Raw genomic sequence first — 17,696 nt, forward strand, 5'->3', positions numbered from 1 at the left:
CTGAATTAAATACTATAAAGTCATATACTGTTGAAGGCAAAACTTCTCTCTGTGGAGGAGGACTAAACCGTTTTTTGTGTTTTACACTAGCCTCATCTAATCCAGTGTATATCTCTAATGTTGTGTTTCTTGCCTAATTTTTTTTATAAATTGTTATGAATTTAATTGTCCTCTATATAATTTTATATAGAGGTCAATACTAGCTTCAACAGACAAAACTTGAGATATCTCAAGCAAATGACATCTCTTGGACTTTTTTTTTTCCTCTGGTGAGGCGTTTTTCCCTAAAGAATTTATTTTTTTGTGTATAAAAGCTACATTAATAGCAACTGTATTCATCATGGGTTTTAAGACTGTTGTTGCTGTTCTCATTTTTCTTAACAATTTGTAGTAATAAAATTACTGTTGTTATTGTTATTATTCAACAAAAGCATATTTGAATAGTAAATTAATTAACCGGTTCTCGTCTTGAATCAGACTCTGAAACTATTTGATAATCTGCAGTTGAACTTTGATGCCCAGATTTGAAACAGAATGTATACTTTCTCCCTCTGACACTCATTAAGAGTCTAAAACACACCCTGAGCACTTCCTTAAGTCAGGATCTGAAACAATGTCATGACAAGGTCGGAGGGGTCCAGAAGGAAGCTTTGAGACATATCCATTAGCCCTAGATTGGGCTAAATAGTGTTGTAAAATAGTGTTGTGACAGTGATTTCAATGCAAGTAGGATCAGGACCTCAGACACAGAAGCACAACTTGTCCTTTATCTTCTGTGACCATGTGGAGAAGTCATTGCATCTTCCCAAGTGTTCTCAACAAAGTAGATTTAGTTATTAAGCTATTGTATTGCAGCTTTTCATATCATATATCCTATGCTTTAAAAACTGAGACAATATAAGAAAAAAATCTTTTTATTTTAGGGCTTATTTTGTTATTAATCTTTTTATGGTCTGCCTTTTCCCTCCCAGCTGTTTTCTTTCCTGTTTATTGCACGTGGGTTTTATTGGAGCATAGCTGTCCAGAAATCGGTGCTTTTGTAGGCAGAGTAGATACACAAGTGAACCCTACTAAATGGCCTGCTCTGTTTACATGAGGCTTTTTAAATAACACAGAGCAGAACACAAGCAGTGAGCATCAGTGTGGGTTTCCATCATTTATCATCTGCAGATTAGTGTTCCTGCAGCTACAAAAGATAAGGCCACAACAGAATGTAATATGAAGGCTACATCCCTTTAGAAATCTTTGCGGTGCAAATTTCTGTACAAGCAGTTAATTCTCATGACTCCCAGAAGACACACAGGTCACCTGAACATACTGAAAACTGAATGTAAAACTATAGCAAAGTATTGTTTTGACATATGGACTGTTTATAGATTTTTAGAACTTTGGAAGCACTCCTGCATGGTTGAAGTTATTGTAAGCTTCCCACTGATTTCAGGAATTCCTGATAAAATCCATTGATTTCACAGATTGATTAGAAAACCCCATTTTTGGGAAACAAAAAATAAAAAAAAATAATAAAAAAAAAAATTAAAAAAAAAGTGATGTTTGCCATGGAAAACCTCAGAACAAGACTTCAGACACTCTGCATATGGGTATATTTGAAAAATTATTCACTGTGGATATAGCTGGAGCAAATATATATTTAAATCATAAAAATCACAGTGTAACCAGAAATCCTTACAACTTTGACATTTCAGCTGGATAATGACAAAGAAGAATGAACTTACTGTCCCTTATTTGAACTCGCCAGAATGCTCTGATATTGCAGGAGTTTGACAATACTTGGCACTGATCTGGTGGGCTTAGTAAGGGTGTTGCTTATTTCCTTTTCTAGTAGCTGCTGGCTGGTTGTGGTATTAATGGCAGGAGCAGCACCAAGGTTTGTTTCAAGTTATTGCTCTCCTTTGTATCATCTTTGTACATCAGTAGTATTAAGTGATACTGACAGGGGAGGCCTTTCCAGAAGTGTAAAGTGCATTTATACAAATAAGTAAAATTCCAAGCCTCTCGTACTGAAATTGTAAGGAACTAAAAACTCCTGGAAAATATTTATGTTTAGCTTGAGAAAATCCTTTCCACTGCAAATACACTGTCACTGTAATATGCTTAGACCATTCTCAGTGCAGGAATCATTCCAGAAAGGTCTTGAGAAGACTCAACAAGATCACCATGTATTCAACTCTTTCTTTCATTTTGTTTTCAATTCTGCAATTGGACACAAGAGGATCTTTAAAGCACCAGTCCTCCTTACTTTGCACATTAATTCCCTCACCGGAATTGAAACTGAGAGACTTGCAGTGGGGTTCTGACCTTGTTCTTTCAATAAGAAATGTAATGCTAATTAAGGTGTTGTTTTTTATAAAATACTTTATTAAGAATAATAAGAGTAAACAAGGTTACAAAAATACCAACTTTATTAACTAATGAAGATATTAATTACAGAAAATTTGTATTACAAGTTATAACCACAGTGTTCCCTTTTCATTAGGCATTCAGCAAGTTGTACTTAATGGGAGCATTATTTTTCCCACTTAAATAAGAAAAAATACTTTTATCATACACTAAACTCCACAGGCAGCTCCCTGAAGTTAGATCCCATGCAAGAAAACATCATACATAAATGCCCAAAGATATGTTTAAAAAGGAACACTGGAAACTTTTAAGGTGAAAAGCCATGTCAGTTCCTGCCAGCAGCCCCAACATTCAAAAACAGTAATATACCAGTGCACATGAGGGAGGAAGAAAATAATTGATAAGGACACAAGGCTAAATAACCAATCCAATAGGCTTCATACAGTCTCCATGGGGGTCAGAAGGTTTACAACCAGCTTTGCACAAGGATGATGACAAAGCTTCAGCTCCTGCTGAGGCTGCATTGGAGCTGAGAATCTGTGTACAAGGATCCATGTGGAAAAGCACTGAACAATTCTTAGGCCCTGCTCTTTTGACAATCATGCACTGAATTCAAGGGACATTTTGCCTGAGTAGATTTTGACCCCCAGAAATATATTTGGACCCTCGTCTGAAAAGCTCTAACTCAAGTGAGTAGCTCTGTCAAGTACATTGGCATTACCTGCAGGAAGGGATTGCAGAATACCTCAGAGAATTTTAATCTTAAACTAGAGAAGGAGATTTCAGCAATAGCAGCAAAATCTGGACCAGTACATTCCCAATCAGAGCTACGTTTTTCTCTGAGGGTCATGAGATTTATGAGAGAAAAAGAGATAGGGGGAAAACTTTTTTAATGGAAAAATGTTTTCTTTAATAAGAGGAAGAAGTGTTAGACAGTTGCAATGCCCAAAGAAAATAATGATTAAGTTAGACTAACTTCAGTTGCACAAGATCAGCTCTTAGGATTTAGTTCCAGAATTTTATATCCAGATATTTCACCTTTAGGACATAAAGGATTAGTTACAGCAAGGAGAATGAGAATTAAATTCAGTGGAGTTTAAGAGTATTCTTAGATAAAAATTTAGGTTCTGTAGCCCTTATTCTAATCTGATTAAAATCACATTTATGAAGTAAAGTTCAAATCCCAGTTATTTAGAGGCTTTTCAGCAATTTAGATGGGCTCTAGATCAGGTTCCCTTGTTATAACAGAGATAAAAATATTAGAACAGTTAAAAAGTATCTATAGAGTGTCCTTTCTTAAGAGAGTCCTGTAGTTATAACAGTTGCCTGGTACGGTACCATTGGTACCAACAAGAAATATTCACAGGAATAAATGAAGTACAGACTCATTACCACATATCATTATTCTTCTCTTCCCTTGCTCCTCAGGATCTCAGGTGCCCTCCATTCTGAGATAGGGAGAGCAAAAGTACCTGGTAAGCAAGTGCATACGAACTTGTTAAGTTCTGGAGCATCAACTCTGCACAATTTATTTTACTGAGGCACTGCCCAGAACAAACAGGTAAAAATCCTTACACATTGTATAACAAAACCCAATATTTTTATCATATATGTGTGTGTGTGTGTGTGTGTGTGATATATATATATATAAATCACAGTCTTCTGCACAGCAGAAGCTTATAACTAAAATATTTTAGGATTCTATTTTTTTAGATAGACAAAACAAAATGCCTGCAAATATAATACAGTGAGCACATAACAATTTTTAGAATACAAAGAATGAACATGGAATTGTATATTTTATCCACGTTCTACTTGTGGCTGAGAACAAAACTCACTTGGAGTTTCTTAAAAGTCTTTTTAAAAAATGTAATCCTTTCAATAAGATATGGTCAGTATATACTTAGTATGAATACACTCTTCACCTACATGACAATTATTAAGTGTAAATACAACAGGCTAATTCCTGCCCTCTTTAAGCCTGGTAAGTAAGGGAGGCCAAAGAGAGCATAAAGCCTTCAGAGGTGGCCGGAATAGATTGAGACAGACTGTCTGTGTAGCATCCACAACCTTGAATCTGCTGTACAGAGAAGTCACATCTTGTCCAAAGAGACTATTTACATCAGGAGGAATTTCAGAAGCTGAAAGACTTCTTCCTATGTGCCAGTAGAATCTGCTGCATGTGTGACACAAATCTCAGCAAGCCAAACCGTTTAAGCAAGTGCTGAAACTCATCCCAGCTCACCAGATGTAAGCATGCTTGAGTCCCATTGAAGTCAAAGTGCACTGCTGAAGAAAATTTGGTAAGTCAAGACGAGGCCTATCTCCCAAGACACCTCCCCTGAAGTGGTTGCTTTCTGACAGGGCAGAATTCAACTCTGCATCTTCTGCATCAAGTGTCCTTTTATATGTCTACATCATGGTGTCAGCCTCATGACTGTGCAGTTAGATATGATACACAGACCAAACACTACTGCAAACATTTACAATTTATACAGTCACAAGTGAAGCAACAGTGCTGTTACTTATGTAATTACATGTACAGTAGTAAAAATAACAATTGGATATATGTTGTATCAATTTTCCAGAAATTACAGGGTAATCAGTGCCACCTATAACAATATATTTGTACAATATTTCCAGATATAAAACTAAATACCTACAGAAGAACAAGAACTTTTCTGTGATTTTTTTTTTGTTCCCTTTCCCTATCAGCATAAAGGAAAAAGATTGTCCTATATATAGGCAGGAAACAAGCAACTAAACTATCAGTGATGTTGTCCATATTAAATACAAGATCATATCAATCTCTGCAATTGTTTTATTATCCTGAAAGGAATTATACAAAGGACAGAGTTTTGTCCAAATCTAGTTAAGGTTTTATTAAATTTCTCAAGTCTCTGAAAAACTATTAATGTATAATTTACTTTTTCCAGTCTTAAATCTCTCAGCCAGGTGCTAGATTCAACTGTTCTTTTTCTTGATATAAATGCAGAATTTCATGAAATAACCAGAACTAAATGACTTTTTAATACTTCTCTGTTTAGAAAAAATTGGGCATATTTGATTTAAATTTCTTTTAATGCCTAAAGTATTCCAACAGCTAATCAGGATTACTTTTTCAAATTGCATGATATGCTGTCTTTTGCATTGCAAATCCACAGTTATTTCTGGGTCAGACTTTGAAGAAATGATCAATAGTTTGCTAACCAAAATGGGGTTTGAGATATCTGTTAGATATACGCAGTGAAGGAACCAAGTGCAGAACTGGAGTCTGTAAGCACTATGTAAAACAACGTGGTAGTGACTTCTATGAGAATTCTGCTTACAGCAGGCTTGTCAAAGCCCATCAATAATGAAAAGATTACTTACCAAAGATATTATTTTTTAATAAAATACTGAAATCTTGGACCTGTCAAAAGGGGGAAAGAGAAATATGATTGTAAATGCTGTCCTTGACGGATGCATATATCTCTCAGTAGGGCTTTTGTTATATATGAAGAGAAATATATGGGTCATAGAAAGAACAAGCTGTGTTAAGTGTTAAGTAGAACTATAATTTGTTTCTCCTTCTAAGATAATCTGAAGAGCAGCTTTAAGGAGATCATTTGTTCTATTTCTACACAACCATTTATCGTCCAGTAATGTCTTAGCAAAATTGTTTATCCATTCAAGTTTCTTCAGGAGATATGTCACCATACTTGCATATACTGTAAGTCACTCCAACATTATAAAACAACACTGATAGACAAAAACACCAAAAACACCCATAAATATTAAAAGAAGCTCAACAAACTTGACTATCAAGTACTTAAAAAATTGTTGATCTTTACATTATACATTAATTACATGCTGTCCAAAATCTTTCAGTGGGAGTTGTTGACTTTTTCAGGGTTTTCTGTAGGTCATCATAATCTTGTGTATCCACCGGGAGTAATAAGAGACACGAACAAAGATGCCAGGACGATTTCGAATGGCACATCCTCGGCCAGGAACAATGACACCAATTACTATCTTCAGCCTGTTTTGTTCACAGACCAAAGGACCACCATAATCTCGCTAGGAAAAAATAAACAGCATGAGTGTCACTTCTCAAAATGCTTCAAGACACAGTTCTCACCTCTCTACTACTGAATGTTTTCTTTTGGGCCTGGCAGGATGCACCAGGCAATAGTGTTCCTGCCATAGGACATAAACCAACTTCCAGTCTCTTTTTTTTCATAACCAGAACTTATGAGAAACAGAGTTAGTCTCTGACTTTTTTGTTCCTTTCTGTGCAAATTAAGCTCTATAATCTGTCTTTACATGTCATTCTAGTGACTTCAGACTACCAGATTAAATTCACTTCTTTCAGCTACCTGCAAGCCTAATATTTTTTTCTGTGAATATAAACCAGATGAGCAGAATGTGAGTTGACAGATAAACATCTTTGTTATGATGACAGGCTTTGCTTCAAACACTGCTGACAAAGTCAGGTTAGTATCTTCCTTTCAGTCAATCTCTTGCAAGGCCCTAGGATGAGAATCTGTATGTACTAAAAGGCAGGGGAGGGGATAACAACCATAATAAAGGGTAATATTTTTAAGCATTATTTTGAGACATAATTTGTTAAACTTATATTTTTTGTTATTCTGAATGAATGAGACACCTATAAGACATTCTATGACAATTTGGAGTATGACACACGGAGATCAGAGTTAGATACAATCACATAGATCTGGGACTTGAACACAGATGCTGCATTTTCTACCCAGGCTAAAGGTAGACTGGACTGAGGAAATTTGCTGCAAAACTAGACAGCAAATGCTCATATCAGATAGTGAGTCATTGTTTCAAAAAATGAAAGCTGACAATTAGCATTTCATTCTCCCTGGATCACCAGAGAAACAACAATGCTTGACCTTTATTTGGTTTGGGATTTTTTCTGACTGACGGCAGACTAGTTCCCACATGAACAATGAACTATGTCAACGCCATCAGAGTGGCTCATACAACACTTTCAGGAGTGGAGTTTCACCTGCCAATCTGATTTTGTTCCTCTGCCTGTTCTCTGCTGAGGAAAGTAGCTTCAAAGGAGAATTAGGGAGCAGGAAACTGCTCAGTGATTAAGACTGATTGCTAATATTAATTCATTCCATTTCTTCTTGCAGGGGAAAACAAAGCGCAGGATCCCCAGCAGACTTCCATGCAGATGTTTCATTTATAAGCCTTGACAAGTCTAAGACCTCATTTACAATTAAATATTTTATTTTGAAGAAAATACTTTGCAATAAGAAATGATCCCATGGAATATTAATAACAAAAGGAAGAGGCCCCAACTTTATGAAGATGACTTCTGTTCCTCCTAGTTTGGTACTAGCCTTGGGTAGAGAAAATTTTACTACATGGTTAACATTGGTATTAGGAAATCAACAGTTATATTTCATATAATAAATTCTTAATAATATTCCTGTCTTCCCTCCTTCTAGATATCCACAGTCAGATTTTCTAAAAATATAATTAAAAAAAATAAAAATTGTATCTTCCTGTAATAAATTATTTACAGCTCTTCTCCTCAAATGTCTTTTCTCCGTCATCAAAACCAGTGCTAAACAAAACAACTGTACCAAACTACATGACCACTGAAATAATTCTTCTGTCCAATATGGTGCTCAGACTCAGGAGACCAAAAATGCTCCAGCCTTCTGGCTTGTAAAAACCTCAGTACATTTTTGGATCTTTCCTTTATAATTTTATCAGCTCTGTTGAGTGCTGACTCTTATGCATTTTGCATGCAATACCTCATCTAAATAAGAAAGTAAACTTGCTCCAGCCTTTGATTTCTACTCAATCAAAACACACAGGTATTGCTACCACAGAGTCCACTTTTGTCCTTAGTATACAGAACACGAGTTTGTCTCAGTCTAGTGAAGTGGTTTACTATATATTTAGTATATGATTCCTGTAAATCTTTCAATGGTGTGATATCACAGTGAAATCAATTTCTGCACTCTGACATAAAATAAAACACTTGTAACACTAATCATTTTCCAGTGCAAAATATTAGTGCAATGAGAATAATTATATAGAACCTCCAGTAATTAATTTTTTGGGGAAAGAAATAGCCAGGGTCCAAAATATATTAGGAAATGCAATATTTACCTCACAAGGCCCAGCACCTATGGTTTCAGCCACAGCACAGATTTCAGACTCATTCACAGTAATCTTCCCTTTGAGATATTGGTTGCATTTCTCATTTCCCAAAATAAACAGGTTTGCTACTTGGAGAAGGCCATCATAGTTAACTACTACAATTGAAAATAAAATAAAAAAAAAAATATTGTATTTTAGGGGAAAAAGTGTTTCAAGATACAGTCTAGATAAACTTATTAATGTAATTTCAGTTATTGTACTTTCTCTCCGAAACTCATATTTTTGTCTATCCCTTCTGCTATCATGATTTAGTACTTTTGATTTCTTATATTTTTTGCTAATGGGATTTTCCAGATGTTTGGTTTTCATGTCTGTTCATTTCTCTGAAAATATCTGGATAAGTTTTTGGTACTAGGATAAAGAACTGGGTAACTGGGCTTCCTCTACAACACGCCACCAGCTTGCGCAGTCACCAAAGAAATCAGAAAAAGAGCCTGAAATTGTTATCACTCCCATCAGTGGAGGGAGGATTAAACATGAGTTAATGTGTAACAGTGCCTGTCATGGCCTAGGGAAGGACGTGTGACTTGAAAAACACTAGCAGAGTGGAGTTTTTCTCATTCTGTGCTGGCTCAGCTACCCTGAATGACTTTGTGCCTGCAAGGGCAGAGCCACAGCCTTGTGCAATCTCCATTCACCAGTGTGAAGGTCAGGAAGCAGGAGCCCTGTGGAGCTTACTCTTGTTCTACATGTCGAAAGACAAGCCTCTACAAGCTGCAAAGATAAATAAAGGGTCTGGACCTGCCCATTCTCAGCACAGCCATCAAAAGAAAATGCCAAGCTTGCCCTTCACTGACTTATTATCCTATTTTCTTGAAAAAAAAAAATAAAAATGGATGTAACACTTCTTCCTTCCCTGGCCAGGATTCTGTGAGGATTATAATAAGTAGTGCAAAAAATATAGTACAAAGTCCTTGGATGACAGATGTTATGTATTTACTGTATTACATAACTCCAGAACATTGCAAATTCCTTATCAGTTCTCTTAAGCTAAGCTTTCCTGTGATGCTGTACTGTGCTCCAGCCTGATGTCCCTGTCCCCCAGACAGCTGATGCCCCAGAGGATGGCTAATATGGACATGCTGGGAACATCAAAGGCAGTCATTTGGGAGAGGGCTGGTACAGATTAATTGCCACCCACAAAGAAATGGCAGAGTAGTGGCTACGAGGAAGACAGTCTCAGAATTCCAGCCTAGCTTCTGCTCTGCTTCCAGGACAGTGTGAGCATATTAGTTCTGCTTACTCAGGGTCTGTGGCAAAACAACATTTGAGCACAGTAAATATTGGAGTAATTATTGTCAACTGGCAGCTATTAACTTTTTATCAACACATAATTAGCCAGATATAGCATTTACTAGACTAAATAAATGTCTGTTCTCCCACATATTTGTATTTTCTTCACACAAAACTGTGTTTAATAAACATTAGAAAGGTTGCAAAGTCAAGTACTCAAAAGTTAGGAAATGCCAGACTTAGGGTTGCCTGTGCATCCCTAGTTCACTGTTATTGTGTATGTTAATAAAGTCTTTGATTACATGTTTCTGTATTAGTTTTTCCACAGGGACCTGCTTTGGATTGCAGAAAGAGACTCAAGTAGATGAACAAAGATTTGTCAAAAAACCCTGCTAACATTCTGTAAATAAATTTTGCTATTTTTTTTAACATGTAGATTGGTATTTTTCTCTAATTCACTCCTTGAAATGTTTGAATCATTATGCCTGTTCCTTGAAAGACAACAACAACAAAAAAGAGAGACTAGTGGAAAATATTTAATATTAAATTAACTTGGATAAAAGGCTCAGAGATTGACAAAATTAGAAAAGCAAACAAGAACTATTTTTGAACAAGAAGTGTTGGACAACCATGGCATCAGGCAATACCCGCAGCCTCACCTATAATGACAAGAGGAAGTAAGTTCTCAACGTATTCATTTAGTTTTTAAAAATAGTTTCTTACATCCAGTGTATCCCCATCCATAAACACTGCAGCTGGTCTTCTCTGGAATGGTACATCCAGAAATGGGCAGTCGGATTATTTCTACAAAATTTGTCAATATAGCAGGTCTGAAAAGAGGAAAAAAGTAATAGATATAGTGGATTTTACTTAACTTTCTAAAATGTATTTTTAAAATTACATTAAGTTTATTATAGACCACAGCAATTAAAATCTGTGCCAATTCTTTTCCTTTCATTTTCTGTCTTTGAAGAATATGATGGATTCTTCTACCTATTTTTTGTACTACAGCTGCCAACTGTCAAAAAATTCTTGAAATGCTGTCACCACAGCATATTTAACTTGGGTTTTATTCTTAAAAGTAAGCAGTGATGGCATTTCATTTGGATATATAGGTTTGTTAATATGGAGAAATTTTGAGAGCTTGTATATACACAAGGATTTCAGCTACAATCTGGTGCTTACTCTATAAATTAAAACCATATACTAGTCCATGTGGGTACTTTGTGGGTTTTCTTTAAATTTCCCAACAAACCTAAACATGGTTAACAGGAAGAATAATGTCAGTATGATTTCACAGGAGTATCATCTGTTTTCTGAGTAATGTCGATGGACCTGTATTTCTGTGTATACCAAGTCAAAACTCCTTTCAGTTGGAAGTTTACCCCATGGAGACAGCATCTGTAGTACCGGAGATGATAGAGCAATGAAATTCCAAATTCCATTTAGGAAGACTCTCACCCAGCAGATGAAATTCTCAAAATTCACAATCACATCTACTAACCTGCTAAGTTTCAGCAAGACCAAATCTGACCCTGCGGGGCCATATACCAACTGGGAGATATTCCGGACCTGTCTACGCTTCTCCTCTCCCTTTCCCTTGATGTTATGGACTCCAAGCCAGGCTTTGTAGTCTTTCAAATCCTTGTACCTAAATGAGGCAAAGTTGGTTATGACTTTTTTGACTGTAATAAAATAACTAAAAAACTCTGCTTAATATGATTATGCTGGAAAATCTTAACTGACGCTCCTTAGCAGAAATGGCTTCATGCTGCCAACTGCTATTCCAAAATCAACATGCTTGGATGTAAGATTTTGGCCTGAAGCCATTACATAATTTTATCTTTAACTGTTACTAGAATCTATTTTTTTTTCATAATAGTATCCAAACTTTTAAATCATTGGACAGTATGAACCTTTGAACTTTTTTAGATTTACCCAAGTTTTCTATTTTATTTTGTCCAGTTAAGCAGAAGCATGAGATTATTCTCATAAAGAGGCAATTGTCTAACCGCAACACTTGGAAAATCTATTTATACTTCTATGTAAAATAGCCAGAGCTATTTAGATTTATAGCAATAATAACAGAAAATATCAAGGTCCCACAGGCCTTTTATATCAGAAAAGCAGTGTTAAAGCCAAACAGGAGGAAAAACTGCTGCATTCAAGTTGAAAAAGAGTTGTGCTGATAAATTCCTGAAAATAGATGTGTTTTAATACTGCAAAGTTACAGACTACTGTACCGAGAAGGGAAACACTGCCTTGCTGTAAGAACCCACTCTTCTTTTATTAAAGTACCACCACAGATATGCTTATTCCTGGTGGGGAAAAGAAAAGAAAAAAGGTTAAAATGAAACCCAGAACCAGTAGTATTAGTTTCTACATAGTCAAAAAGTTTAGTGTTTTGCTCCCCACACGTTTGCTGGTGAAAAGTGGCAGACTGACAACATATGGAAACTTGTCTCTGTCCCTTTGCTCTACAGTTTCAACACTTACAGTAACATAACATTGCAGAGCTTTACTCCAATGTGCAAAAATCAGAAAGACAAGTTCAGTTACCCTGTTCATTTAGTGGTTTCAAAGCTGAATTTGTAATAAGACACCTAATTAATTTTTTTTTTAAATAAAAGGGTCAATTCTTTGTAACAGGAACTGGACTGAAACTTTCAAGCAAGTCCCCAAACTGCCACCAGATGTAAACAACATTTGGTCATTATTCATGTAAGTATTATTCAAAGCATTGACCTCAAGGTGGAGAGTTCCTATTTGATTACAAGCCCTAGGAGATTTGTGTCCCCACATACTTCAGTTGGAAACAATCTGCAGTGTATGACATCCTACATGTGATTATAGAAAACCTGAAGCATAATATATCAAGTAAAATTAAAGCAATTAGGCATGACAGTTCTTAAAAAAAAAAAATACTGTGGAATGTAAATTAATTAGTTTCCTTCTCTGTGCCTCCAAAATCACATTTATTTTCTGTAGCTCTCTGGAAAGTGAGTCAGAATTGTCAGCAATTTGGGAAAAACTTAAAATCTCAAAATTTATAAATTCAAATCACACAAATGTTCAAAGCTTTGCAAAGAACTACTGGATGGATAACAGATTATCTGTGGAGTTCACAGACAGCAAGATAACACAGAGCTTTGACTTTTATTATTTTTTAATCATATTTTGTTTGAGGAGCAAAATATCTGGTCCAAAAGACTGGAGTCTTCTACATGCAGGTTCTAGCTTGTTTTATTATAAAAATAGCACAGGAATATAACTATGTTCTTCCATGTTATGTTTGCATAACTTATTATCTTATACAGAATTTCATTATCTGCATTTGAAGACTCAATAGTACACATAGAAAGGTAAATTCCTCATTTAAGTGTGGGGAAAAATTAGAGCTGGTTCCATGAAACAGATGAAATCCATTTAAATACACTTAAATACACTTGGTTACAGAATCTGAATTGGTCAAATTGATCAATTTAAGATTTAGAGGTGGGCTTTGGTTACCAAATACAAGTAGTTTCTAAGTTTCACTGGACCTTCACCATTCAGACAAAGCAGTTCCATTTTGGAGTGTACAGTTAGGCTTTCTTGAAGAAAGGTCAGAAGTTATTAAGATTTTTGTTTCTGACAATGTTCTATTTGCTTCCTTGGTAACAATGCAAAATAAAACTACATTTTTATGCCTACATGTAATACTTCAAGATATATTTTGCTGCTGGAGTATTCCAAGAATCGCCTATTCATAGGAGGATCTGCAATCATTTAGGTACTCATGTTTCATAGAATTTTATTGCACATCAGAAAATCCAGGTTCAACTATCCTAAAAATAGCTATTTAAATTATAGGCACAAAGATGTGACTCACCTTACCTGCCTAAAAGTTCATCAAGTATCACGGCTGCTTTTAAAACAGTACAAAGATAAACTTTTCCAGGGAGTGATTTAGCCCACCTATTTGGTTACTTATCTAGGAATTTAGTGATCTTCCTCTAGAAAATTTCCCTAAACCATCCAATGCATTCCCAAAAAGATCGAGATCTGATGGATCTCAGAAAATGCAAAGGTTACCAGGGATGGGTAGAACCCCCCGCCCTGAACTTCTCTAGCAAAGAGATGTAGAGAAAATATTTTTTTATCTTTACTCCCATTTTTCATTTAATACCTCTTTTACAACATAGTTTTAAAACAGATGATGAATCATAAGCTAATAGAATTGAAATTAGTCTAGTCCAGCACACAAAAGACAAACTTTATTTTGTTTTTTTGTTTTTTTGTTTTTTTTTTATGTTAGAATATCCAGGGACAATGCATGAGATTCCTGTTATAAACTAATGACTCTCACTTCCAGCTGATGAGTTATGAACCAGAGTAAAGAACATAGGAAACAGCCATTCTTTGTTCTGGCCTTTATGCTGCAGTAAAGATCTGTCATAATGTAGTAAGTGTGTTACACACAAGTTGTGCATGTTGGGGTCTTGTTGCACAGAATGAAAAGCATTTCCTTATAGCTCCTACTTTTTTTTTTATTGCCAAATAAATATTAACTGCAATTAAAATAAATTTTAATCCCCTATGCAATGACATAGGGAAAAGCTTAATTTGACGCAGGTATAAATCCTGAATCCTACATTCACAATTAAAGGCTCTGCCATCAAAGTGAAAATATGGATCTGAAATTCAATTATTCTAATGGTCTCTAAAACAAACAGTTTAATGCTGAATGTGAAGCCAATGTTATGAAAAGGCCTGCAGTAGCTAATAGAAAGAGCAGAACACTATGATTGCTGTGCAGGTTCATGTGTATAAGTTAGTGATAATGAACATATTAAGTATTTCACTGGCAGGGTGAATACTATGGCATCACCTGACGTTAGAGGAATGTTATTCTCTGCTTTTACAGAACTCAACTTCAATGTAGAAATATTCTTATTATAGTCACTATTTTCTACAGTTCTAAAATGAATATTCTAGTAATTGTATTGTCCTTCTAATTAAAGTGATAGTTACCTGTATGTCAAACTAACCACCCATCCTTCGTTAGTTTGTGTTGGGATTCCATTTACAACTCTCAAATGTTTTGTTGAGGCACAAGGAATGGCAGTATCTGAAAGCAGGTCCAGAGGTCATATTTTACTAAAAACAGTGGTAGGAAACCATCACAGTTGCATATAAGAACCACAAGAAGGTCAGTATTTCTTATATATTAGCTTTCCTATGCTAATGGAATGTATTTCTAGGCCATCAAAACTACTTCAGTACAGCTGAGTAGGTCTATTTAAATATCCATAGGGAATATAAAATACATAAATTTAAATAGTTTTTTGAGATTTACATACTTAAAAACCAAACATTGACACTCATTATCAATTCACACCACTGGCAAAACATGACAGTGAAAATAGACAAAGAGTATAATAAAGCTATTCCCCATTTTTGTCTTGTAAAATTAATTCTGCTCAGTCTATATGGTGAGGTTTTTTATAACCTTAAATAATCTATTTTTGTTTCCCAATTGGAAAGAAATGTCTAGATTGAGAAGATAGTCATGCACTGTTCATACACAAACTTACTTACCATCGAAGCTGGTTGTAGTAGGAGTTGTATCACCTTCACCTAGACAGACACATAAAATAGCCATAATACAAAATTAAAATATATTTAAAAATTGAATAAAACTCAACAGCAAATATCATATCATTAACTTTAATGGCTCCCAAATTTTTAAACTTCAATGATTTTTTCAATACACTGTAAAATCAGTATTCAGTAAGGCTTAACAAAAGGACAAAATTTTATTCCAATAGAATGAAATAAGAAATAAACATTTTGTAACAGGAATGTCAAGCATTTTTCTTCTTGTCTGAATCCTCAAGACATCAGGCTCCCTATCATGTTCAATTTACATGTTTCATTCAAACAAGCAAATGCTGAAAAATAAAGTTATCACTTTTGTATAAGCTTTAGGGAACTTTAGAAGTCTTGTGATTAATTCCAAAGAAGACTGAAAGTAATTCTCAACTCCTTAAAAAACTTTGAGAGACATTTTATGTTCCTGTCAGCAAAAACTTTTTCCTATCAACACATGTTCCCATAAATTTGGTTCAGCTCTTCCATCTAGTCCAATTAAAAAAATAGTTACAGGTTTGCTTAAACTTGTTTCTAAATGTTTACCTTCAGTGACACATACAGAATGACCCAGCATTATGACCTAGAGGTACAGGGCAAACTGCTGAAAACTTGCACAAGGAAAATTCAAACAGTCTCATCCAACTAGATTTCCATCATTAAGAAAATATGTGTGTGTATACACACACACAAATATATGGGTATATTCATATATATATATACATACAATTATACCCACAATTAAATTCCTATGTGCATTTATACACAACAGCACAAATATGTGTGTATATGTGTATGCATTTGTGTGCATACCTGCATGTGTTTCTATGTATGACTGTATGTATGTGCATATATATTTATATAATATTGTAATGCTGGTCCATATGAGTTACAATTGTAAAACTGGCATACTCTCTCTGGTGTTTATTGCAGAAATGTACTACACACCAATTCTGGATACCCTACAAATGTTTGCTGAGAATACATCCTTAGGAATTCACAGATCCAAATAATGAACTCAGAATACTTGAATAAAAAGTATATTTCTTCAGCTGTTATTCTTAATTTATATTTACACAAATAACCTTTTTCACAGCTTTGTTTGCTCTTCACATAGATGCCAAAATATCACCTGAGACTTCAAATACCACTTTTTAGAGATGCTGGAGCTTGGGCTGTGAGGAAATGCAGCAGATTGCCGCTAGGAATGAGTGTAACATTATCCTTAACCTCTAGAGATCACAGACACGCATTCAAAAGTCTGATTTACCATTTAAGTGTTCTCCCAGGACATACAGAAATGTAACTTAGAAATAAGAATTGAAGAGAAAGATTTTGAACATAAATGTGAATTGCACATTTTTCAGCATAAAACTGTCTTTTTCTACTTGTCATCAGTTTACTGCTGAATTCCCTAGGATTCTTAATTCTGTTTATTTAAGCTATTTAGATTTAAACACTCAGCTTCAGAGGCATGATTTTTCTAATTCTTGCCAGGAGTTAAATCATCTCATAAACATCCAAAAGCAAAATCTAATCTTTACAGCACATATACACTTCAGCATATATATAGTGAGTTATCCTAACATTACAAAGACATCACACAAAGAGTCTCTGAAGCTTTTAGACCAGAAGATAACTCTTCCTGGGTTTCTTGAGGCCACAGCCAGCATTCTGACCGCTAGACAATTCTTTGTCTCCATCCAGCCCTCATTCAATAGCTAGATCTGTTGGAAAATGTTTGACCATCTGTAATAGCCCCTTTGTGCTCCTGCTGCATAAATAAGTCTTGAAATCTCCAAGCTGGTCAAGGAAAAGAACCCCTTGTTCATATGTTGCACAAGCAGCTTCTGTCTGCTCCTTCTCAGTCACGCACAATTGATTCCTGATAGGATCACACATTTTCTGCTGCCACAAGTGCCAGCAGGAAGGTGTGCATAGGCATGTGACACCGTGCCTTCACTGGGACTGCACAGCTGACAACGCCAGCGGCGTACCGAGTACTCACATCGAGAAATAGGGCAGTAATCCCAGGGAACAAGAGGATCATCTGTGTAACACCAGGGACCGTGAAAATCATCATCTGGATTGCGGCAATAGTTTTTCTTCAGTTTACTAACATCTGGTTCTCTGAATATTTGTATATGCCTAAAGGGAAAAAAAAATTCAAAGTGTTGAAAAGCTTTATACTATAGCCCAAATTTTCAAAGGTTAAATGTTGCTTTGCTCCACATTGTATTATTAGCTGATTGAGAAGCCTACAGGTCAGGGTTTAGGGCTGG

At 35.4% G+C, this 17,696-nt stretch overlaps 1 protein-coding gene across 2 annotated transcripts in view; it reads right to left on the minus strand.

Annotated features, from left to right (window-relative positions):
* Positions 1–2,499: 2,499 nt before the first annotated feature.
* The window catches only part of HGF (hepatocyte growth factor), a 57,414-nt gene continuing 42,217 nt past the window's right edge, over positions 2,500–17,696 (minus strand). For both annotated transcript variants that reach the window (XM_014255233.2, XM_014255232.2), the window contains exons 11-18: positions 17,423–17,562; positions 15,364–15,402; positions 14,797–14,893; positions 12,027–12,101; positions 11,288–11,434; positions 10,507–10,613; positions 8,500–8,645; positions 2,500–6,417 (exon numbers count right to left, since the gene is read on the minus strand). In XM_014255233.2, coding sequence (XP_014110708.2) covers positions 6,247–6,417; positions 8,500–8,645; positions 10,507–10,613; positions 11,288–11,434; positions 12,027–12,101; positions 14,797–14,893; positions 15,364–15,402; positions 17,423–17,562 — 922 coding nt within the window. In that variant the 3' untranslated portion in view covers positions 2,500–6,246. The remainder of the gene's footprint in view (positions 6,418–8,499; positions 8,646–10,506; positions 10,614–11,287; positions 11,435–12,026; positions 12,102–14,796; positions 14,894–15,363; positions 15,403–17,422; positions 17,563–17,696) is intronic.

The sequence above is a fragment of the Pseudopodoces humilis genome, chromosome 5 (assembly GCF_049639895.1).
Source record: "Pseudopodoces humilis isolate 2021_Gansu_Grassland_sample_001 chromosome 5, ASM4963989v1, whole genome shotgun sequence".
Lineage (NCBI taxonomy): Eukaryota > Metazoa > Chordata > Aves > Passeriformes > Paridae > Pseudopodoces > Pseudopodoces humilis.